General features: G+C 45.1%; 1 protein-coding gene across 3 annotated transcripts in view; it reads right to left on the bottom strand.

Moving 5' to 3' along the window:
- CACNA1A (calcium voltage-gated channel subunit alpha1 A) overlaps positions 1-26,004 on the bottom strand; it is a 236,061-nt gene that overhangs the window by 178,221 nt on the left and 31,836 nt on the right. For all 3 annotated transcript variants that reach the window (XM_065874591.1, XM_065874592.1, XM_065874589.1), the window contains exons 2-3: positions 14,340-14,445; positions 11,825-11,964 (exon numbers count right to left, since the gene is read on the bottom strand). In XM_065874591.1, the coding sequence (XP_065730663.1) occupies positions 11,825-11,964; positions 14,340-14,445 (246 nt within the window). The remainder of the gene's footprint in view (positions 1-11,824; positions 11,965-14,339; positions 14,446-26,004) is intronic.

A 26,004-nucleotide genomic window follows, 5' to 3' on the forward strand; every position in this document is an offset into this window, starting at 1 on the left:
ACTCCCAAGAAGAAGCCAACCAGAGTTGTACCTCAATTTCTGCTGCCCTAGTGGATCTCAAGCGAATTTCCTGTACATCATTGAGTAAACCCATCCCAAATGTACCCTCCACATTTCATGAAAATCTGTCCAGATGTTTTGGTATGATATAACCAGAACTTTATTTATGAAGAGATACGTGATAATATGTGATGCCCACTTTCTTCATCTTTCTAAACATGCCCACAATCTTACACTTCTGATGTAAAATTTTGTTAAGGAGAGGAAAAAGGCCCAGGAAACTGAGCTATTCCCCAGTGAGACCACCTAACCCATCACATCATTGGCATAGATGGTAGGAAAGACCAAATGTTTCTCTCCTTCCTTTCTTTGCCAAACTTCCTGAATAGGTTAGACTTATTGTTTACTTTTCTTTTCAATCAGAATTCCACTGCCAAGATTTCATGCATCCCCAACTTCCCTACAAACAACCCTCTCTTTCTCCCATTTTCAGGCATACCTCATTTTATTTTTCTGCTTTGGAGATACTGCATTTTTTACAAATTGAAGGCTTGTAGGAACGCTGCATTCAGCAAGTCTATTGGTGTCATTTTTCCAGTAGCATTTGCTCACTTCATGGGCAAATTCACATTTTGGTAATTCTCACAATATTTCAAACTTTTTCATTATTAATAATAACATATATATTTTTTTTCTTTTCTTTTTTTGCGGTACGCGGGCTTCTCACTGTTGTGGCCCCTCCTGTTCCGGAGCACAGGGTCCGGACGTGCAGGCTCAGCGGCCATGGCTCACGGGCCCAGCCGCTCCGCGGCATGTGGGATCTTCCTGGACCGGGGCACGAACCTGTGTCCCCTGCAACGGCAGGCGGAGTCTCAACCACTGCGCCACCAGGGAAACCCCATATATATTATTATTAATATATTTGGTATAGGGATCTGTGATCAGTGATCTTTGTTGTTAGTACTACAACTCGCTAAAGGCTCAGATGATGGTTAGCATGTTTTAGCAATATAATATTATTAAATTAAGGCATGTACATTTTTTAGATATAATGTATTGCACATTTAATAAACTATAAGATAGTGTAAACATAACTTTTACATGCACTGGGAAACCAAAAAATTCGTGTGACTCGCTTTATTGCGCTATTCACTTTATCGTGGTGACCTGGAACCGAACCCACGATATCTCTGAGGCATGCCTGTACAAAGCCCCAAAGCCCCAGAGATTTTCTTTTCTCTTCTGTTGCAATCAACATAGCTGACTAAGGCATGTCTCTCTTCCTAATTACCTGTCTACCACATCTTCTGTTTCCTTCTCTGCGCTTCTTTCATCACTGAGGTCCCTAAGTGTGAGTGCCTCTCTGACCCCGTGTTCCTGTCTGTTACATCCTCATGCCTACAGGGCTCAGTCACTCTCAGATTTAACCAACTTTTTGTGGATGACTCAAATCTGGATAGGCCAGTCAAGCTTTAACTTTATCTACATCTGTCTGCAAAGCAATATTTCTGCTTTAATGTCTTGCAGGGACCTCAACATGACTGAAATAAGCTCTTCCCACTAGAAGCGCCCTGTGATCCTGCAATGGCACCACCATTACACCAGCCAATAGTCAGTTGATTGTCATATTCCAGAATGTTCTCTCTCTTGGTGAAATAGACCTTACATCCATCTTTTCCTTCCTATTTCCATTATCCTAAGTGAGTCCCGAATCATCCCAGACTTAGAATCATCTCAGTTCTAGGACTTACTCCATCACAATCAGGAATCTTCCTCCTCTTCCTCCTTTTCCCCCTTCTTTTCCTCCTCCCCCTCCCCCATCCTCTTGACTATATTTTATTGAGCCCCTACTATGTACTAATTATTCCATCTAGTCTTCACCGCAGCCCAATGAGGTATTAATATGAGCCTCATTTAACAAATGAGTAAAACAAGGACTAGGTCGAATAAATCATTTCCCAAAGTCACACATCTCAGTGGCAGAGCCAGGATTTGAACTCACCTCTCCAAACTGATGCTTTATCTTACATGGGAGAGTTAAGTTATGGTTCTGAAGTCGGTGCACAAGGGAAAAATTCTATATACTCAAAAATGCCCTTGAAAAACTCTTAAATCATCCATAAGGGACAGTACACATGGTTTTGTGTGTTTAAGCCGGGGCAGTGATAGGTGTGTATAATATGTGATATAAAAGAATGAGAGTAGTATGGCACATGTGACAGACACTGCTAACTATCACAGACATTTCCTTCTCCTATCTTTCCTACAGGTAGAGCTAGTCTCCCATAAAATAGCAAAAATGGTAGGTATTCATGTTTCTGGTCTTTCCTGAAGCTAGAAATGGTCATGTGACCCAGGTATGGCCAATAAGATGTAGGGGGAAGCCTGCTGGGAACTTATAGGAAAGATTTTTCTTCCTAGATTAAAAAGAGAAAAACCTCCAATGAAAGTTTTCTCTTTCTGCCATTATTTTCCTGATTTTGGATGAGGCTGTGAGAGGAGGAGGCGTGACAGCCATTTCACAACCTTGAGACAAGAAAGCATGAAGTAAAAATTCAACACACCGAGGAAGGTGGAGTGGAAGATAGAAGGACACCACTGAGCTAATCATGGTCCACTGATTTGTGGATTTCTAAGTCAGGTGACAAAAGCCTTTAATGTGAAAGCCCCCTTTAGTTGTCTCTTCTGTTGCTTGCAGAAAAAAGCATTCCTAACTGATGTACTGGGATCTATGAAGAACATGTATCATGCTGGTCCCTTGGAAAAAGTTCACTAAATGGAACGACAGGTAGAAACGACCTCACTATTCAAGTATTACATTCTTCCTTTTTCTTCTTATATGTGTGCCAATTACATATCAATGATTTTGTGTAAGTTAAATTTGCATAGGATGTGATTCTGCTACACACTTGCCAGTTTCTGTTTTGAAAACATCCAGGGCTGTTTCCTACCAGTATAAACTCCTCAGTCTAGTTTATGAAGACCTCCCAGTCTTAACCCTTCTGTCCATTCAATCTTATTAATATCCTGTAATCCTTGGAATACCAACATGAAGCAAAAGAAACAGCACCAGCTACATTTTAGTGCCCAGAGCAGGACTTAAGAGTCTTAGGTTTCCTTCCTGCCTCTGTCCCTGAGGCCAGAGTTTCATAGCTCGAAATTCTGTGGGTGGCCTCCAAATGTGCCTGTGAGCAGTGAAAACAAAACAACCCATGGCCTGTGGTCTCTACAGTACCACCTAAAAAACTTGACTCCTGAAATCAAAGCTTCTTAGGGCTAAAGGGACTCTTGGGAGTAAAGTATTCAATACTCTTTAGCCCACAATGTTCTCCAAAAGAGGTTTACACGTAGGTGAGTTACACGCTTAGAAAATGTACTCCAGCTGCCTGGTTCTGTGTACAACCACACACGGCAGGCCTGAGAACACACCCCTGCTCAACTTGTTCATCTTTGTGCCAGAGACTTCTCTGCCTTCAGATCAGTTTCTTTCTCAGTGAAACTTCCCGCAACATTGGTAGGTCATAAGTACCACTGATTCGTTCATTCAGTCACAAACATTTATTGAGCACTTACTTACCGTGTGCCAGGCGCTATTCTAGGCACTGAGGAATACAACGTTGGGCAGAAGAAATGAAATCCCTGCCCTCACGGTACTTGACCTAGTGGAGAAGATGGGCAAAAAATATCCAGTGTGTCCGAAAGTGCTAAGCGCGTGGAAAAAATCTAAATAGAAGAAAGAGGACAGGAAGCGTTGGGAGAGTGTTGAAATTGTAGACAAGGGGTCAGGGGAGCCTGGAGTAGAAAGTCTTGAAGATAAGGGAACGAATGGAACAGATATTTGGGGAAAGAGCATAACAGGCAGAAGAACCCGAAGTGCAAAGGCCCTGAGTTTTCAAACTTGTCTGAAGTGTTCAAAAAAATAGACAGCAGGAGCCTGGTAGAGCTGAAGCCCAGTGAGCGAGGAGGAGGGTAGGGGGTGATGAGCTTGGGAGGTGATGTGGGTAGATTGTGCGGGTAGGTCCTTGTGGGCCATGCTGAGGACTTTGGATTCTTCACTGAGCAAGACAGAAACCACAGGAGGGATGTGAGCAGAAAAGTGATTTGATCTAATTTAGGTGCTAAAAGGATCCTTCTGGCTGCTTGTGTTGATAACAGGCTGTGGGAAAGGAGGGCAGAAGCAGAGAGCCCTGGGCAGAGGCTGCGGTAACAAACCAGCTGAGAGATGATGATGGCTCAGCCCAGGGTGGTGGCAGTGGAGGTGGGATAACTAGTGAATGCATATTAAAGACGGAACCTATAGAATTTGCAGAAGGATTGGCCATGGGGGGTGTGTGTGAGAGATGGAGGAGGCATCAAGATTTTTGACCAGAGCTCCTGGAAGGACAGAGCGGCTATTCACTGACAGGCAAAGACAGGGAGGGGCAATACTGGATGATCAGGGGTTTCGTTTTGGACATCTTGAGTGTGAGATGCCAGTGAACTCCTCCCTCAAAGTGGGTACTTTGCGAGAGGTCCAGGCTGGAGATGTAAGTTTGGGACACATCAACATAGAAGGAGTACTTAAACCCTTGAGGTTGGATGAGATCACCAAAGGGCTGAAGAGAAGTCATGAAAATGGGTTCTTTCTTTTTCCTAAACGACCCCCCCCACCAGTTCCCCCTCCCCCCAGTCCTCAGCTTCACCCTTCTGCTACACAACCCCACTAAAGGTGAGGGACTTTTGTCTCTGGGTCAGGCCCAGGTTCTCAGAGAGAGGAGAGATTGTCCAGCTTCTGCAACCTCTGTCACAACAGAGCATCTGCAGGTCCTATAGTTCCTCCCTGCATAAATCAAAGCACAGCGGCTTTTCAGTTGGCAGCCTCTGCCTTGGCCCCAGGCACCCACTTGCTTCCCGTTCCATTGAGATTTCCTCTGCCCGCCAGGCAGCTACCTCCCTGCCTTGGTGAGAAGAGAGAAGTCATTAGCCCTGAAAACTGTAGAAGCAGTGGCCAGATGCCTCTCTAGAGGCAGGCTGGCATTTGTCACAGCAATTCAAGAGGACAAGACCGTCATCAGCCCCCAAACCTGTGGAGAGATAGATGGCAAAGTCTTCTCCAGCCACACAGGGAAAATGGCCAAGAAGCTCAGTACAGAACAATATTACCTGGCCATCTGGCCCTCACTCAATCTTTCCCCACCCCAGTCGGGGGTGGAGGGAGAAAGGAGGACACTCTTTTTTTTTTTTTTTCCGCCATACGCGGGCCTCTCACTGTTGTGGCCTCTCCCTTTGCGGAGCACAGGCTCCGGACGCACAGATTCAGCGGCCATGGCTCACTGAGAAAAGTGGCTCAGGCCTCAGCCATCAATCTATGCCAATCTACCATTTCTGGAAATCTGCCCAATTTTTTTCCTGCCACAATGGAGCCCAAGATGGGGCAGAAAAGGAAGGATCCCTCTGACTTCCCTGAAAAACTTGACTTTAGGGAAACAGGACTCAAGAAAATGGATTCTGGATCCAGATCTAACTGAGTTCAAATGCTGGATCTACTATCTATGAGGTGGGTGACTCCGGGCAAGTTTTTAAAGTTCTTTGAGCCTCAGTTTCTTCATCTGTGAAATGGGGATAATAATGGTACTTAACTCAGAGGGTTGTAAGAATTGCCTGAGCATATAAACATGTACAGTGTATCATGTTATAACTGCCTCGTAAGTTCTAGTTTGTCAATGTTGCCACTGATAACAGGTATTATGTTCAGAAGGATACTGGGGCGGATATAGATCTTTGCCTGAATTTAAGTTAGGCCCAGGGTTATCCTAGATTTAGGGATGTGTCCTAGCACAGCAGCTGAGATCCTGATCTGCCCTTTCCTAACTGCGGGACCCTCATCTCTAAAAAAAGGCTTATGCAACTGAAACGTGATAATGCACGTGAAATTGTCAATACAGTGCTGGCACACAGTAAGTGCTCAATAAATGATAAGAATAACGATCATGGCAGCCAGCATCGTTATGATCACTGGCGCTGTTGTTACAAGATGGAGAGAGAAGCTCCCGCTGCTAGGAAGTGAGGTGGCTCCTGATGGAACACGGTTCAGCAAATATCATGACAACCAAATGCTCTGAACAATAAAAAGATCGATGCTCTCTCAACGATAAAACTCTCTGAATGATAAAAAGCCTTTGTGCCACAGTGGGGGATCCTTCTGGTACCGAGAGTGACTGATCCTCTGCTTGGGGAGGGGAGGGATTAATGCAAAGAGACGTTAAAATAAAATGCAGTTGGCATTTACAGGAGCCGTTCATTGGTCTCATGAGGTAGAGTGCTACTTGTGTTTTATTGTTGTTGCTGTTGTTTGGAATGCTGTTTTCATTTGCAGGCAACTCAGAACAGCTGTGTAGGAGGTAAAGGAAAGAGGAGAAGCTGAGGAATGACTACGAGTGCTGGTCAATTAATCAAAAAGGGAAGAGAGTGCAAGCGGTGGGTGACTTTGGCCAAGTCATTTTGACCCTTCTGGTCCTCAGTTTCTTCAACCATCTAAGAAAAACGGGGGAATTGGAATTACTCTCTGAGGCACCCTATTTCTCTATAAAGGGACTGGGTACAGACTGGGTACTTGGGGGGACAAGAGAAAGAAAGAGAAGGCAAAGTTCTGATGGCAGAACCAAGGGGTGGCAGTACTTATCTATACCACCCCTACTGCCCCCCAAACTGGGACTCCAAGGCTCCCTGATATGAACATACCTTCTGATTCTGGAAGATTCCTGATTATCCACCATCTCGATGTGACCTTGGGCAAATTACTTAGCCTTTCTGTGTCTCAACTCCCTGTGAGTAAAATAAAGGAGTTGGACCTGCCAGAGTCCACTGAGCCCTTACATTCGATGATGCTATGAAAACAAAGCCAAAAAAACAATCATCTTCATTTCTACCCTGGTAGTGTTTGCAGTCACTTTTCTTAACATGTACAAGTGTATTATCTGACCTCTTTGATCTTTACATATATTTGAACATTACAGTAAAAGCTCTGTCATCTCCGAAATATAGCCAAGCTTCTGAAATCTTCCTCTTACATATTTTTAGTTTAATGATCAGAACTTCAAATACAAGGGGAGGATGCTTTAAAAGAGGCTGATCAATTACAAAGTTAGAATTTCTCTGGGGCCTTGAGCTACACAGAGCACACAGAAATCCATGGGTAAGATCTTTTCTACCAAATGTCACACAAAAGAAGGCCAAAACCTTGGTAATCCACGAAAAATGAATGGTGTTTTAATGCTGCGGTTTGCTTCAAAATGTGAGAACACAATGAGTTAATCAGAAAGTGCACATTCAAGTCATCTTTGTCTCAATGTCAAATTAATACACTTGAGTCCCCTCCCCCAAGAACACGAAATTAAGAGTTTACTGCATTTCCCCACCTCTGACATTGAGCAGAAGGCTAGGTTTGCTGGGCTTTTATTCTTCTCTCCCTGTTTCTAGCTTATAAACCAACAGGATACTAAACCGCCCCTTGCAGTTTGAAGTAATAACATTTGAGCTATGTGCCTGATTTGAAGGAGATAGAACCACCAGTAAGGAAGAAGGGTTGATTACTGGAGAGTTAAGAGTAAAGCAAGAGAAGGAAATGTGGGGAAAAACAAACAAGGATAGGAGATGAGGTTAAGAAATGAATAGAATCTACTGTAGTGGCTCCTTGTGGCTTTTGACCCCCTGAGACTCTAACGAAAACTACAGGCCAGAAAAATATACAAACACACAATTTTGGCATGCAATTTCAGAGGGTACATGGATCCCATTACTTCCAACTCTGAAGCTATCTGTCTCAAGTGAAGAATTTCTCCTCTAGAGGCCCAGCAGATATCAGGAAACTAGAAAAGAAAAGACCACCTTGTTGTAATCAAGGAGCAGATACAAACATCCAAGTAGCAGACTGACTGACCTATTAAATGGTCACCTTCCAACTTACTGATCACTTATTGAGACTTACTACATGCTCAACAGTATGTGAGCTTCCCTAGGTGTTTCAAGAGCTATGTTATAAAAAGCCAGGTTTTCTTTAAAATTTAATTTAATTGTTTTTTATTGGGGTATAGTTGTTTTACAATGTTGTGTTAGTTTCTACTGTACAGTGAAGTGGAGTTCCCTGTGCTATACAGCAGGTTCTCATTAGTTATCTATTTTATACATATTACTGTATATACGTCAATCCCAATCTCCCAATTCATCCCACCCCTTCCTTCCTCCCTTGGTGTCCATATGTTTGTTCTCTACATCTGTGTCTCTATTTCTGCCTTGCAGACTGGTTCATCTGTACCATTTTTTCTAGATTCCACATATATGTATTAATATACCTTATTTGTTTTTCTCTTTCTGACTTACTTCACTCTGTATGACAGTCTCTAGGTCCATCCACATCTCTACAAATGACCTAATTTCATTCCTTTTTATGGCCGAGTAATATTCCATTACATATATGTGCCACATTTTCTTTATCCATTCGTCTGTCGATGGACATTTAGGTTGCTTCCATGACCTGGCTATTGTAAATAGTGCTGCAATGAACACTGGGGTGCATGTGTCTTTAAAAAACCAGGGGCTTGGGGACTTCCCTGGTGGCGCAGTGGTTAAGAATCCGCCTGCCAATGCAAGGGACACGGGTTCGAGTCCTGGTCTGGGAGGATCCCACATGCTGCAGAGCAACTAAGCCCGTGCGCCACAACTACTGAGCCTGTGCTCTAGAACCCATGAGCCACAACTACTGAGCCCGCGTGCCACAACTACTGAAGCCCACACACCTAGAACCCTGTGCTCTGCAACAAGAGAAGCCCCCGCAATGAGACGCCCGTGCACCACAATGAATAGTCCCTGCTCACCACAACTAGAGAAAGCCCGCATGCAGCAATGAAGACCCAACACAGCCAAAAATTAATTAATTAAAAAAACCAAAACCCCCCCAAAACAGGGGTTTTTAAGGCTCCTTCCCACGAGCAAGGTCAAGCCAGCTCCTGTCAACAAAAGTCAGCCCCAGGAAGCATAAATTGGTACAACCATTTTGCAGAGCAATTTGGCAATATCTAGTTGAAGCTGGGGATACATACAGTACACAATTCAGCAATTCCACTCCTGGGTATATGCCCTAGAGAAATCCACATGCAAGATTGAGGAGACAGCTTGGTTCAAAATAGCACGAAAGTGGAAACAACCCAAATGGACAAATACATGGTAGACTATTCATACCACAAAATACCATGCAGCAGTAAAAATGGATGAATGGGAATTATTCTTGTCGATCAGACTGACCTCATGTTGAATGCTAAAGGCAGTTTGTAGAAGAAAATATTTATAGAGAAACTTAAGGCATGCATAACAACACATATATACTTCTTATATACTTATGTAGTCAAAATGTAAAATAGGTACCATATATGTCTTATATTCTTACATAAAAATGTAAATACCCAAATGGAAATGATAAACACAAAATTCAGGAAAGTGTTTCTGGATGGAGAGAGAAAGGAATGGAGCCAGGGAAGGGGATGCAGGGACTTACACTGTATTACAAAGGTTTCATTTTTTTAAAAATTGTTATTGGAGTATAGTTGATTTACAATGTTGTGTTAGTTTCTGCTGTACAGCAAAGTGAATCAGCTATACATATACATATATCCACTCTTTTTTAGATTCTTTTCCCATATAGGTCATTACAGAGTATTGAGTAGAGTTCCCTGTGCTATATATAAAGGTTTCTTTCTTCCTTTTTTTTTTTTCTGCGGTACGCAGGCCTCTCACTGTTGCGGCCTCTCCCATTGCGGAGCACAGGCTCCGGACGCGCAGGCTCAGCGACCACGGCTCACGGGCCCAGCCGCTCCGCGGCATGTGGGATCTTCCCGGACCGGGGCACGAACCCGTGCCCCCTGCATCGGCAGGCGGACTCTCAACCACTGTAAAGGTTTCATTTTGATGGCAGTTTGCCACCTCACCTCCCTGTTCTCACCTCCTCCACTCTTTCCCTCACCCACTCTGCTCCAGGCACGCTGGCCTCCTCACTGTTCATCAAACACACCAGACACAGTTCAGCCTCAGGGCCTTTGCACTTGCTGTTCTCTCTGCCTGGCACTCTCCTCCTTCAGTCATCCTCATGGCTTTTTCACTCACCTCCTCTAGGTTCTCATTCAAATATCACCTTCCCAATGCAAGTCTTCCCTGGCTTCTAGCCCTCCTGCCCATAATACATCCCATCCCTACTCCGTTTTATTTTTTTTCTCTGTAGCCCTCATCAACATCTAACACACTAGATATTTCATTCATGCATGCATTTTGTCTTTCTTCACCACTAGAATGTCAGTTCCACAAGAGGAGGGACTTTTGTCTCTTTTGTTCACTGCTATGTCCCAGAGCCTGGCACGTAGTAGTTGCCCAGTAAATACTCATTGAATGAATATTTGCATACACAGGCATTTGTTATACTATTCTCTACTTATTTTCGAACGTCTAATTCTTTTTATTATACATTTTTTAAACAACAACAACAAAGTCAACCACTGGGCTCTTGCACTGATGAGTTTCCTAGAGAGTGACGAGTACCCAATGCCATACTATGTCCCAGGAACCTTCCAAGGTCGCAAGCCAAAGAAGCGTGGGCACAGCAAACAGAACTCCCTCAGTGAACACCCAAGCCTGCTAGAGCTAGCCCACAGTGCTCGCAACAGACCACTCAGATCTGAATGCCTCTAATGAAACTATATTGGGACCTGATAAAGGGTTTGGGGTCTGTGACAAAGATTGGCTGGCTATCCACCAAATCCATTTCTGTTTCCTTCTAAGTACAGTCTGATGCTTCCCAGCTTCCCTGCAGCGACGTGTGGGCATGTGACTGAACTTTGGCCAAAGGCATATGAGTGAAAGAGGTTACATGCAGGGTCTCAGCCAGGCCCATACAACCTCCCAAATATCACCATCCACGCTTGTTTCTCTTCCATGGTTTGATGCAGACAAGCAGACCCGATCTGTGGGTCAACAATAAGGAACCACAACGTAGCAAGGACCCGGGGGGGTCCCTCAAACACGGTGTGGAGGAAAGAGGCCTGCCAACGAGGAACAGCTGTTTTGGTCTTTCAATGAGTGAGAAATAGACTGCTGTTGTGTTTAAATCATTACCTAGTCTTGGAATTTTTGTTGTTGCTGTTATAGCAGCTGGTGTTACCTTATACAGGGTCCTTGGTGGAAAGTGCCTACACATTCCCCTTTCGACTATGGTTCACTGCACCAGATCTGAAAGCTCCTCAATACTGCAGTAACCGCACCTTACTTAGACCGGTTTTGTCCATAATCCCAGCAAAATCTCTGGCACCCAGAAGTCCTCAAAAAACATTTACCAACTTAAAATGAAGGCAAGATATCCCCAAGCAAAGCAAAAGAACCACGCGTGCACAACAGTTAAAAACTTGAGTTCTCGAATCACATAATCTCAGGTTCAAATCCCAGCTTCATCGTTTACTAGCTGGGTGATCTAAGGTCCCTCTGTGCTTCAGATTCCTCAACGGTCACATGGGAGTATTAATATTTCCTAATTCATTGGGTTGTTGTGAGGATTAAATGAGAGAACGTACATAAGGCACTTTGGAAGCAGTCAATTCTAATAAGCTATTATTCTCATTGTAACAGAAAGCATCCGCTCTGAGATGCAGCTGAGATGAGGACGTTGCAGGGAAGGAGGCACATGCACATTGAAGAAGACCGTGGGGCCTCAGCCTTCCCGAACACAGCCTGGACCACATCAACCCTTAGGTTTCCGCAGTCCTCGTAATTCAAGATCATTCTAAGAAACACAGCACGGGCCACTTACCCTGTTAGCACCACCACGAAGTCCATCACATTCCAACCATTCCTCAAGTAAGAGCCTTTATGGAAGGCAAACCCAAGGGCAATGATTTTAATTCCAGCCTCAAAACAAAAAATTCCAATGAAGTATGGTTCTGTGTCATCCTGGAAGGGAGAAAAGGTAAGGTCAGTGTCTTTAGCTTGGCAGAGGGTGGCATGAACAGGGAACCAGCCCACTCAGATAAGTGTACCCACTTCCCCTCACCTCTCGTGACCTTCCAGCACTCGCTGCCCTCCACTGCATCCTGCCTGGAGTTACCCTGTCCAAAGGCTTTTGCAAGAAAAACAGAAACGTGGAGAAGACACCTCCTTCTTTCCTTTTGGCCAACCTTACACACTTGTTGGCCAAACAGAATTGTTTGTTCGGATGTGAGCTGTTTAGTAGGGCAGCCACATGTGGCTCCTTAAATTTAAATGAATTTAAATGAAATAAAATGAAATATTCAGTTCTGAAGTCACACTAGCCACATTTCCAGTGGCTACCATATTGGACAGTGCAGACGTAGGACATTTCTATCACTGCAGAAAGTTCTAGAAGAAAGCACTTGTTTAGAATGTTTTCTTGTCACCTGTATCATTCAGGCCCTTGTGCTTGGTCCCTGTGCACTGACCTCACCCCCAAATCTGACATTTGCGATGGTCCTAGGCTGGTATGCACCAGTACAGCTGTTCAGGTTGCTAAAATATTGGAATCAACGCTTCTGCACTGGCTGTTAAATGGCCAATGTCCCAACTCCCAGCCCCTTGCCAGACCTCCTGCCAGATCTGGCTTCCAGCTGATAGTCTGTAGTACTTGGAATTAAGCTATAAGCTCCGCTCCATCAGAGCCCCTACATGGATGTTCCCCCACGTGTTATGGCAATGTTTCTCAGGCTTCCATCATCTGCATTCTGCTTTCATGAGTCTTTGCATGCCAGCTTGCCACCAGTACTACTAATTGTTTACCATTCTTTCAACAGACTCTTTTTACTTAGCTTGATTGTAAGCAAGAACAAACAAAAAAAGTCCTGAAATCATAGTTTTTCTGGACTAGTTATCTATTTTTAGGATATACATTATAATATGTAACTATTAAAATTTAAAAGCCTTGAGATCATTAATACTTTGTGGATTAGGAATGAGTGGATTCTAACATCTCTCTCTCCCTACACTTGAGTTACGACAGCTGGCTCTGAAATGGTGATGGAAAGGAGAGAGGTCTCCTTCTTGGCAGTGTCAGAATGCCAGGAGGGGAAGCAGGGGGCTGGGGGATGGCTAGGGGCATCGAGAAAGATCTTAGTACTAGTTTACAGCTCTGCAGAGTTTCACCAAATCATCAACTGGATTTTGAATGTCCCTCCATATTCATATATAGGAAATGCTGGGGATAGAGGAACGAGCTAAATGACATCCCAAGCAAGCTACCAGGCAGAAGTCAGAATGTGGGACATTCCTTAGAGCAACTGGACTGGTTTCTGCAGCGTCAATGGCAGGAGGGAAAATAAGTGCTTTAGATTAAAAGTCTTAAGCAACCTAAAATCTAGACCACGTTTGGGTCTTGGTTCAAATGACCTGTAAAATGCCATTTCTGAAACAAGCACGGATATTTGATTAGTGGCTGGGTCTTTGATGAGTCCCAGGAACCACTGTTGTGTTGGGTGTAAACATCTCACTGGGGTGACGTAAGAAAGCGCCCATATTTATTTTTTGGCCGTGCCGCATGGCTTGCAGGATCTTAGTTCCCCAACCAGGAATTGAACACAGGTCACAGCAGTGAAAGCGCCGAGTCCTAACCACTGGACCGCCAGGGAATTCCCAGAAAGTGCCCATATTTTTAGCAATGCAGACTTAAGTAGATGGCAGTGAACAGACATCTTGTCTGGGATTTGCCTTAAAATACTTTGGCCAAGAAAGATAAACCAAGGAAGTAAAAAGGGACAGAAAATATGAAATGAGGCAAAATCTTGACAGTTGTTGAATCTGAATGATGGGCTCATGAGGGGTTCACAGTACTGTGAATTTGTGTATTTGTGTATGGTCAACATTTTTCACAAGAATTTTGTTTTGGTTTTATTTGCTTATTTATATTCTTATTTTAATTTTTTTGGATGCGCCTTGGGGTGTTCAAGATCTTAGTTCCCCGACCAGGGATTGAACCCGAGCCCTGGCAGCGAAAGCGCTGAGTCCTAACCACTGGACGGCTAGGGAATTCCTAAGAATTTTGTTTTGAATGTGACTTTTCATGGACGAGGTGACCACTCTCACCCACCCCGCTCCAGATTGACATGAGGTCTGCTGGGGGGTGAGAGTGGAGGATGGGCAGTGAGGACATCTCTCTCCCCAGATTATTGTGTTCATGAAATTTAGGCTCCCCAGGTAGGGGGCCCACGATCTGGTTCTTGGTGCCAAGACGGAGAGCCCACCCTGCCCTCGGCTCCCGTGGCCACACCAGTTTGCCACCAAAGCAAAGGAGAGACCTCCCCTAGAGAGACTTCACTCACCAGTCGTTCAGACATCGGGGTCTTGTCATCATCAGGTAGGTGTTGCTCCAGGGCGAGGACAATGCAGTTTGCTATGATGGTGGCTAAAATCATATATTCAAAGGGAGTATCACAGAATTAAGGAAAATCTTTCCAGCTTTGCTTAGGTTCAAAGCACAGTTGAGTGGAAGGTACAGAGATGTCCCCTGTGCCCCTGTTCCCCGCATAGGCACAGCCTCCCCTGTTATCAACATACCCCACCAGAGTGGCACATCTGTTACAATCGATGAACCTACATTGACACATCATGATCACCCAAAGTCCATAGCTTACGTGACGGTTCATTCTTGGTGTTGTACACTCCATGAGCCTGAGCAAACGTCTAATGACATGGATCCACCATTATAGTCTGATACAGAGTAGTTTCACTGCCCTGGAAACCTGGCAGATGACTTTGTAAGGAAAATGTGGACATTCTTCCTTCATTTCACCACCAACCTTCACTGGACAAATATTAATTCAGCACCTACTGTGTGTCAGGTCCTGTTCTGGGCAATTATACTCCAATAAAGATGTTAAATAATTATATTAAAATTTTAAAGCTAAAAAAAATACAGTAATCAGATCTGATATCAAAAGCAAGAGCAACAAAAGAAAAAATAGATAAATTGGACTCGGCCAAAATTTAAAATTCTGTGAGCCAAGGGGCATTGTCAGTAAAGTGAAAAAACAAAAGCAAAAAACCAACCAACAGAATGAGAGAAAGTACTTGCAAATCAGATATCTGGTAAGGGTCTGGTAACAGAATATATAAAGAACACTTACAACTCAACAACAAAACAATAACCCAATTAAATAACAGGCAAAGGGCTTGAAGAGACATTTCTCCAAAGAGGATTAGGAAAATGCAAATCAAAACCGCAATGATAGGGCTTCCCTGGTGGCACATTGGTTGAGAGCCCGCCTGCCGATGCAGGGGACGCGGGTTCGTGCCCCGGTCCGGGAAGATCCCACATGCCGCGGAGCAGCTGGGCCCATGAGCCATGGCCACTGAGCCTGTGCGTCCGGAGCCTGTGCTCCGCAATGGGAGAGGCCACAGCAGTGAGAGGCCCGCGTATCGCCAAAAAAAAAAAAACACAATGAGGGCTTCCCTGGTGGCGCAGTGGTTGAGAGTCCACCTGCTGATGCAGGGGACACGGGTTCGTGCCCCGGTCCAGGAGGATCCCACATGCTGCGGAGCAGCTGGGCCCGTGAGCCATGGCCGCTGAGCCTGTGCGTCCAGAGCCTGTGCTCCGCAATGGGAGAGGCCACAACAGTGAGAGGCCCACGTACGGCAAAAAAAAAACAACACAATGAGATGCCACTTCACATCCACTAGGATGACTAGAATGAAAAAAACAGAAAACAATAAGTGTTGGTGAGAATGTGAGAAATTAGAACCACTATACATTGCTGGTGGGAATGTAAAAACAGTGCTGCCACTGAGGAAAATAGTTTGATGGCTCCTCAAAAAGTTAAAACACAGAATTACCATATGATCCAGCAATTCCACTCCTAGCTATATACCCAAAGAATTGGAAAACCGGTACTCAGATAGTGTTCACAGCATCAATATTCACAGTAGCCAAAAGGTGGAAAGAGCCCAAATGTCCATCAATGAATCAACAGTTAAACAAAATGTGGTATATCCATAGAATGGAATGTTATTCAGCCATAAAAAATGAAGTACTAACACATGCTACGATGTAGATGAACCTTGAAAACATTATGTTAAGTCAAAGAAGCCGTACACAAAAGACCACATATTGTATGAATTCCATTGATATGAAATGTCCATAATGGGAAAATGCACGATCAGAAAGCAGATTGGTGGTTGTCCAGGGCTGGGGGAGGGGAAAACGGTAAGTAGCTGCTTCATGTTTTGGAACTGGATAAAGGTGATAGCTGAACAACCTTCTGAATGTACTGAATGCTACTGAATTAGTCACTTAAAAATGATTAGTACTGGTCTGTGAACTTCACCTCAAGAAAAAATAATATAGTGGTCGGGGCAAGTCTCCGAGAAGCAGACCTTTCAAGATCTGAGGGAGGGAAGGGATGGTCGGCCCATATGGCTATTTCCAGATGTACATTCCCTCTCTCTCTAGGCACAAACTCCTCCCTGCATCCTGGGAACTCTCCTCCGGGTTGACGAGGCTACCAGATAGTCCCACTGGAGGGTCTGCCCTTGGGGAGGGTCTGTCCTGCTCACTTCATATTAGGGACTGATCTGCTGATCAGTTGGTAAACCAGAATATCCCTGTCCCCCTGCCAGATCTGCAGAAGCGCCCTCAGGCCTATAGCCTTAGTAAACAAAGTTGCAAATCCGAAACAATGAACAAAATGGCAGTAAGAACATACATATCAATAATTACCTTAAATGGAAAGGAAACTAGCATAACAAAGCTGGTAATTTCTGAGAAGGAGGTTTAGGTGTGGAGAAATGGATGCTAGAGGGAGAAAGCCATAGGGTATTGGTGACTCTGGAGCAGGAGTTCCCAATTTCTGCACTACTGACATTGGCGGGTGATCATTCTCTGTGTGTGTGTATGTGGGGGGGAGGGCTGTCCTGTATATAGTAGGGTGTTGAGCAGCATCCCTGGCCTCCACCCACTAGATGCCAGTAGCATCCTCCTCTCCAGTTATGACAACCAAAACTTACGACAACCAAAAGTCATCTCCAGATATTGCCAAGTATCCCCTGGGAACACTGAAATCCACTGTTTTGCAGAAAGATCAAATAGCAGGTCTTGAACTTGGCCATGTTAAACTACTGCCCTCCTCCCAGCTTTCTCTCTTACGAACTTAACTAGCCTCAGTCTCCTGTTTGGCCCTAGAGTTACATTTGGCATCTTGGAAGCTCTGTAAAAACCAAGGGATCTGGGGCTTCCCTGGTGGCACAGTGGTTGAGAGTCCGCCTGCCGATGCAGAGGACACGGGTTCGTGTCCCGGTCCGGGAGGATCCCACATGCCGCGGAGCGGCTGAGCCCGTGAGCCATGGCCGCTGAGCCTGCGCATCCGGAGCCTGTGCTCCGCAACGGAAGAGGCCACAACAGTGAGAGGCCCGCGTACCGCAAAAAAAACCCAAAAACCAAGGGATCTTACAGGCTGGAAGAGGAGTTGGAGTGTATACCCACTTTCCAGGTGTGAAAACAAAGTCTAAAATAGACAACCTGGGAGTAAGAGTCTAAGTAAGCCGGGAAAACCAGGTCTTCTTTGTCACCAGCTTCAGCCTTTGCCTCCAGCTGAAAGCAGCTGAGCCACGCTCCACGCACACTTTGAAAAGCAAATCCAAGACTCAGGGCAATTTGGGGAGTCAACAAAAACCATCCTGCTGACGATCATCTCTGATTGGCTTCCTGCCTCCGAGCTGACAGTCATTAGAAGCATAGAGAACAAAGCTGGGCTGTGTTGCACAAATACTCCATTCTGTCTCACCCTGCAGCCCAGAAAATAAGAGACAATATTTGTACACAAAGAAGCAATGCCAAGCCCTTCCCTGGCCTCCCCTCGCGGAGCCTTCTGAAGCCATGATTTGAATCCGATGATTTCACTTCCCTTCCCTGCCAGCTAGCTCCCTGTTAGCTTCCTCATGAAGCTGCCGCCTCACTTTTCAGGGCCCCCTGGCCTCCTGCCCCTAAACAGCTGGGATGTGACTTTCTCTGCATCAGATTCGAGCTGAGGTTCCAGGAAGAGTCCCAGAAGGCCAGGAGCAAGCTGCACTTTCAACGGGCGGCATTATCAGGCGTTCAGTTGGCCGCTGTCACCTGGATTTCAGACTCAGAGCTCTTGGGTACGACAAGGAAGCCTTAGTCAGCATGGGGGCCGACAGAAAGTGGCTGCCCACTCCCACCTTATTTCTTTTTCTTATTTTTTTGTCAGACATGGGCACACTGGCTATCAAATGTCATCCCCCTCTCTGCACACACCCACGCACCCCGCCGGTGTCCACAGACACACGCCAAGTGGGTGCCTGCAACGCTGACCTTACACCCTTGCTACTCAATGTGCGGTCCACGAACCAACAGCATAGGCAACACCCATAAGAAAAGCAGCAAGTCAGGACCCACGGTGACCTGCTGAGTCAGAGATCTTGAGCAAGGTCTCCAGGGGCCCTGTGCGCACACTGAAGTTTGGGAAGTGCTGCCTTAGATCTATTTCAGGGGGAGGAGGAACCCAGGTAATTGTGGCTTTGAGTCATCCAGAAAGAAGTGGGGGCTCGCCGTTTTCCTCCAAGCCTTCTTCTCTATGTTCTGACCCCAGGAGGAGAATTCAGGAGGCCTGGACCAGTCTTCTGCCTCCACTGAAGGGGGCTGAAAAGAAACCTAAGCTCTTGATGGAACAAGAGAATGTTGGAATTAGACAAATACGCAGCAAAGAAGATTCTGGCTTACTGCACGTGGAAATATCCACAGCCCTCCCATGGCTACCATCTCACTCAGAAGAAAAGTCAAAGTCCTCCCAGCAGCCAGCAAGGTCCTGCCCGACCGGCCCCCATCACCTCCCTGCCCTCACCTCCTCCATTCTCCCCCTCGTTCACTCAGCTGCAGCCCCACTGGCCTCTTCCATCTTTCTCAAACACGTGAGGCACATTCTACCGCCAGGGCCTTTGCACCTGCAATTCTCTCCCCTCGAATGCTCTTCCCCCCACACCCCCAGAGACCCACATGGTTCCCTCCCTCACTTCCTTTAGGTCTTTTCTCAAAGGTCATATCCTCAGTGAGCCTTTTACCCCCTTTCCCTACTTATTTTTTTTCCTTGGCCCTTGTCCCCAAACGTCTGCTATGTTTTTCTCCTTTATCTGGTTCACTGTTTCTCTCACCTATTAGACTATAAGCTCTGTGCAAGCAGGGATTTTTGTCTGCTTTGTTCTCAGCACCTAAGAGGAGATCTGTCACAGAGTAGGTGCTCAGTAAACACCTGTGGAAAGAAGGAAGGAAAGGTGAGTGGGTCTTGCTTTCCACATCTCTCCCCTCACCTCACCACGTGCCAAGTCTCCGTGGGCATACTAAGGATACAACCGGCTCCTTAAAATAGGCAGTGATGTGGCTGGTGCAAGGACGCAAAGGTAGGGTACCGAGTTCTCGGCACAGGAGTTTCTCTCCCCAAGCAGAAGTCCAAGGTGGTCCAGGCGGGGGGAGGTGAGGCTTTCTCAGCCCAACCCTGAATCGTGCCTGATCCTCCCAATTTAGAAAGCCTGGGTTCTAACTCACAGCTGCGGTGAGCAATGCCTCTGCTAGCTGAGCTGAGCCTTCCCGCTCCCTGATTGGTTCAGGGAGAAAGCACCTGTGTCAGTGGTATCCAGAATAATCAGCCAGCCAAAGAGGCCAAGGAAGGGGGGAGGTGGATGAAAGGAAAGAAGCATCCCTGGTGGGAGGAAAAGCTGTCTCCTGAAATGGCTCATGGAAGTCAGGCTAGCAAACAGCCCTGCAGGCAAGTACAGATACACAAAGCTTCCCCCACAATTAGATTCATCAAGACCCACAGAGGCCCCAGAGAGGGGCTCTGTGTGACACTGGAAACCACCAAGTGATTTCTTTGCAGGGAAGAAAGGCTGCATCTGTGAACAGGAGCTGCTCTTGGGATCCAGAACATCAAGGAAAATCAATTTGTAAAGTTGGCAGGGCTGATGGTTCCAGCCCCTTAGCAAGACCTTGCAGAACGTCCAAATAATTCATCCTTCTCTTTGTGGTACCCCCCCCCATTCCCATCTCATTTCCAGCCTCCTGTGGTTGGTGTGAAAAATCAGATCAGGTTTGTTAACTCATCAAGGTCTTGACACTACCATGGGGGCTGCCTGACGGGTATGTTCTGAGGAAACACATACTTCAATGAGTCAACCCAGCAGTTGAGCTTATGGGGAGAAGCCAAGTAGGTCTTATTTTCATGTTAGTTCCATGCTCGTCACAATTACCAGGAAAAGAGTAGGGGGTACCAGGGTCCTGAATGTACGGGTGTAGGACATATTCCTGGCTCTGCTAAACATGCCAATAACTCGGCAATAAGATCAACTATTAGGGGGCCATAACAGGCACAACAACCTAATTACAGCTGCCGTTTACTGAGTGCTTCGTCGGGCAGACACCAAGCTAAGCACTCGTTGTTTCAGTTAATTCCTTGCCACAATTCTACAAGGTAGGTTCTATTGCAAGCCCCATTTTCCAGATAAAGAAATTAAGGGTCAGAGAGGATAAACACATTCCTCAAGGTCATACACGCAGTAGGGCTCGCTCCAAGATCCATGTTGGTGGTCCCCACCACAGACCACTCAACAGCTTCCCCTTACTTGTTAGAAGGTAGATGTTTTTGCCTTTATTTAAAAATTGGAGTTGGGGTACGCCTGGGGTGTTAACCATGGATGAGGCCAACTGGATCAGCCCTCGCCTGAGTTCCAACCACGGCCACAATTTAATGCAGTAGTTATCAACCACTGCATGCTGGTTCACACCTTCATAAGCCCATCCTGAATGGGTCATATTAACGTATAGTTCAACTTCGAACAATACAACTAGTCTCCCTCGAGCTCTCAGACATTGGCTTCGAACTCTCCAACACACAGTACTAACCAAAATCAAGCTAGAAAAGAGCTCTCCTCCAGCAGATCAACTTGAGACTGAAGGGTGATGATGAGCTAACAAGGGCAACTCTGGAGCGGCCCGGGATGGTTTCAGCACCACGGCCAGCGGCAAGAGGCGCAAGTTTAATCACACATCCTCCCAGACGTGGCAAGCTGGGGCAGGACAAGTAAACCCAGTGTCAAGTATTAACACGCTCCGAGACCATTGCAGAGGCCTACATTTAACACACAGCAGAGGCATACACATGCAAAAAGATTCATTACGTCAGCAGGAAAATCAAATAGAGAAAATTAAAATCCCAACACTAGATAGATTTGATGTGCTGTTTGTTTTTTTAATATTGTCCAAGGATTTTCAACACTTTGGTTCTGAAAAGAGAAGTCTATCCAGGGCAGCTAAATCATGCTTCTGCTCAGAAAATTGGAAGTATCTGCATGAGAAATTATACAGCAAAGTAGTTGGAAGGGTTGGGCGGTCAGACATGGTTTTGGACTTGGGCAAAGGAGTTTCCTTCCCCAAGCCTCAGCTTCCTCATATATATAATGTGAAAAGTAGCACCTACCTCATAGGGCTGCGTGAGAATGGAATGAGTGGATACACACAGTAATACACGCAGAACAGAGCATGGCATATAGTATGTACTCAGTAAATGTGAGTGTTTTGTTATGGTTTACTCTGGTTCCTGTGAGATTGGGAAGCTTTATATGCTTACGAAAGCATAATACAGGGTTCATCTCATCGTAATCATGCAATCAGTGTTCATTATTTTTATTTCAATTGCTGCTACCAGTATTATTAACTTTTCCTATTTCTTTTTTACCCATGTAAGTCTCATTCCCCTCCCGTCATTGGAGAGCCTAAACACCTACTCTCATCATGGCTGATGAGGTTGTCTCTCAAATCCGAAGTGTTTCCAGGAACAAAAACACGGTGAATGTGTGTGGTCCACTCTCTGAATATCAGGCTTAAAATAAATGTTGCAAAAAGATCCATCAGATATTTCACACACATGGGATCCTACAATACGTGACCTCTGGTGTCTGGCTTCCTTCACTTAGTATAATATTCTTGTGGTTCATCCACACTGTGGCATGGATCCATACTTCCCTCATTCTTAAGGCTGAATAATATTCCATTGTACGGATATACCACAATTTGTTTAACCATTCACCCACTTTTGGGCTGTTTCGACATTTTGTTTATCTAGAATAGACGACTCCATAGAGACAGAATGCTGATTTGTGTTTGCCCAGGAGCCTGGAGGAGGCAGGAAATGCCTAATGGGTACAGGGTTTCCTTTTGGGGTGATGAAGATATTTTACAACTAGATAGAGGTGGTGGGTGCACAGCACTGTGAGTGTACTAAATGCCACTGAACTGTTCACTTTATTTTTTATTGAAGTATAGTTGATTTGCTGAACTGTTCACTTCAAAATGGGTAATTACAATATGCGAATCTCACCTCAATTTTTAAAAAAAAATCCCTGTTGTTTATCCTTCTCCTTTTCCCCCCTTGATTCTCAGAGTTCGCCTCATATGCTTTTATTCACTTTGGCAGGTAACTTTTTCCTCAGACAGCCCTCAAGATCCCTTTTCAAAAAATAAGTGGTTTTAATTATAATAGGAATATGTGCTTATTGTATTTTTTTAGTTTTTAAAATTTATAATATATCATTTAAAAAGTGAAAAGTCCTTACACTACCCCGCTTCCCAGAGATAATCAATGCTAGTAGTTCGGGGTTTCTCTCTCAGATTCTCCCCTACACACATTCTTTGCACTGGCTGCTCTCTCTTCTACCTTCCCCCCAGTTAGGAGCAGGGCTTACTCTCTCACCTCATTCAGGTTGTAATAAAACACCTCCTACACTGTTGGTGGGAATGTAAATTGGTGCAGCCACTATGGAAAACAGTATGGAGGTTCCTTAAGAAACTAAAAATAGAGCTACCATATGATCCAGCAATCCCAACTCCCGGGTATATATCCAGAAAAGCTGAAAACTCTAATTCGAAAAGATACATGCACCCCAATGTTCATGGCAGCACTATTTACAATAGCCAAGGCATGGAAGCAACCTAAGTGTCCACCAACAGATGAATAAAGATGTGGTATATACACACAATGGAATACTACACAGCTATAAAAAATAATGAAATATTGCCATTTGCAGCTACATGGATGGACCTAGAGATTATCACACTAAATGAAATAAGTTAGACATATAAATATTAATATGTTATCACTTATATGTGGAATCTAAAAAACAATACAAATGAAGTTATTTACAAAACAGAAACAGACTCACGTAGAAAACAAACTTATGGTTACCAAAGGGGAATGGGGGGTGGGGGAAGGGATAAATTAGGACTATGGGATTAACAAATACATGCTACTATATATAAAATAGATAAACAACAGAATTTACTGTACAGCACAAGGAACTATATTCAATGTCTTGTAATAACTATAGTGGAAAAGAATCTGAAAAAGGATATGCATATATATATCTGAATCACTTTACTGTACACCTGAAACTAACACAATATTGTAAATCAACTATAGTTCAATTAAAAAAAAACATTGTCTGGGCTTCCCTGGTGGCGCAGTGGTTGAGAGTCCACCTGCCGATGCAGGGGATGTGGGTTCGTGCCCCGGTCCGGGAAGATCCCACGTGCCGCGGAGTGGCTGGGCCCGTGAGCCATGGCCGCTGGGCCTGTGCGTCCCGAGCCTGTGCTCCTCAACAGGAGAGGCCACAACAGTGAGAGGCCCGCGTACCGCAAAAAAGAAAAGAAAACAAAACAAAACAAAAAACACTGTCTTCCCTCTGAGGCCTTCCCTGGCTACCAGATCTAAAATTCCAACCCTGTCAACATCGCCATCTCTCTGCCCTGTTTGTTTTTTGCTTGTTTGTTAGTTTTTAGCAACTTTTCACATTAAACAAATTAGGTCATTTATTTATCTTATTTATGTTGGTCTCCCTCACTGGAATGTCCACCCTAATTGGAGGAGGTGGGGGGCTAAGGACTTGTTTGACTTGTTCTTGATCGTATGCCCAGCAACTAGGACAGTACTAACACATAATAGGTGCTCAATAAATACTATCAAATGCATGAAAACAAGCATTCCAAATCGTGTTTTCCCTTTACAAAATTGGGATCGTGATACATAATGTTCTGTGATTTGCTGTGCCCCTCACCACAATGGACACATTTTCCATATCAGTATATTGGACTTCCCTCTTTTAAAAGGCTGTGCGGTATTATCGTGATGGATGCATCATCATGTATTTACTGTTCTCCTAAATGCTTCCAGTTTGTCTCTATTACAAGCAAAGCTGTGCTGAATAATCTGACCATACATCCTTGTGTATCTGTGAGGACTTTTTCTGTGGGATAAATTCCAAGACATGGAATTGCTGGGTTAGAGGGGGTGCAGGGTGCACGCTTGACATTCTCAGATACTGCCAAATCAACCCAGAGATTCACAGAGCTATATTTTACAGTGTTTTAGAAAGTGAAGTGAGTATGTGTGTTCATACTGAAATTAAATCCCTGATTTAAATGTAAAAATTGCTCTGTAACAAAAAGTTTAAATGTGGAAGAACTAACATGACTCATGGAAAATACATACACACACATGCATGCACACACACACAGCAAAATGAAGTTCCCTTAATGAAAAAGAGAAAGGAAAGAAGTACCAAAACAAGTTTTGAGCAGGAGGTATTGGTTAATTTTAAACTCTTGGGGTCTGAGGCTCCAAATAAGGACTGAATACTTCTCTTTGTTTCTCTCTCTCTCTTTTTTCAGGACAGTAAAGTTCCCTGGACACATCTGAGTGATGTGAGATCTCTGTCTCCTGGTCCAATTTACAACCATGTTCCCTGGCATATTCACTCTACTAAGGGGAAGTCATTCTCCTGTCTCGTTGTACTGTCACCCCTGTGCAGTGGTCAGCAAAATTCTCCATTTCCTCAGCATCTTCTCAATATATTTCATCTACCCCTTGGCTTAAATTCAAACTTGAAAATTCCCTGAAGACCACCAACTCCTAGGCCAAGGGGGCCACTGGCAGCTTCAGATTAGTTTCCCCAAACAGTAGGAAAATCCAGCCCAGGGAGACATCTGCCATGATAGCCCTAAGTAAACAGTGAAGCCAAGGAGAAGAGCCCCAAGAAAGCAAGAGAGACAAAGAAGGACCCTCCCAATCCAGGTGAGGTGAAAACGGTATGTAAGAACCCAGATGAGGTGAGTAAGGCCCCCTCAAACCCAGATGCAGCCAAGGAGAAGGTCCCCAAGAAAGGCAGGAAGGCCAAGAAATTCCCTCTCCCAAACCACACAAGGCCACACAGGTCTCTCCCAGTGCCACTGGGCTCAGCAGAAAGTCCAAGGTCCAAGCCTCAGCAGCCGAGATGCTGAGGTCCACAGGAAAACAAAAGCTGGGAGTAAGACTTTGGTAGAGCCTGTAACTATGATCTTCAACTTCCATGCGGCGAGACCACTGTCCATGCTGGCCCCTCCCTTACCTGATCATTGGAGGACATCCTTACCTCCTCATCCAATGACCAATGTCAACTCCAAGCCACACACACCCAGAAGTGACACCAGCTACCTCCAGAATGCCCCTTCCCATCATCTTTCTCTTTAAGTACCACTCTTCTCCTCCCAGCTAACTTTTTAAATGCAAACGAACATCCATCCTCTGAAGCCCCGCAACCTGCTGACCCCACCATTTCTCAGCACTCTCTCCTGCCTTCATCTCCTTCCTTGTCAACCTTATGTAGGTTGGTTATATATCACTCCCTTGCCTCTCTTTCCATCCTGGAAAAAGCCTATCCTTGGATGAACCGAACCAGTTACTTTCCCAGGGTCTGTACAGAGTAACATTCCTGAACGAGATCAACGATCTGGGAGGATGACATTGAATTCATGATCCTAAACCTCGAATGGTCATTCAAGAATTAGAGTATCCGGGCTTCCTTGGTGGCGCAGTGGTTGAGAGTCCGCCTGCCGATGCAGGGGACACGGGTTCGTGCCCCGGTCCTGGAGGATCCCACATGCCGCGGAGCGCC

Source organism: Phocoena phocoena, chromosome 3 (genome assembly GCF_963924675.1).
Source record: "Phocoena phocoena chromosome 3, mPhoPho1.1, whole genome shotgun sequence".
Lineage (NCBI taxonomy): Eukaryota > Metazoa > Chordata > Mammalia > Artiodactyla > Phocoenidae > Phocoena > Phocoena phocoena.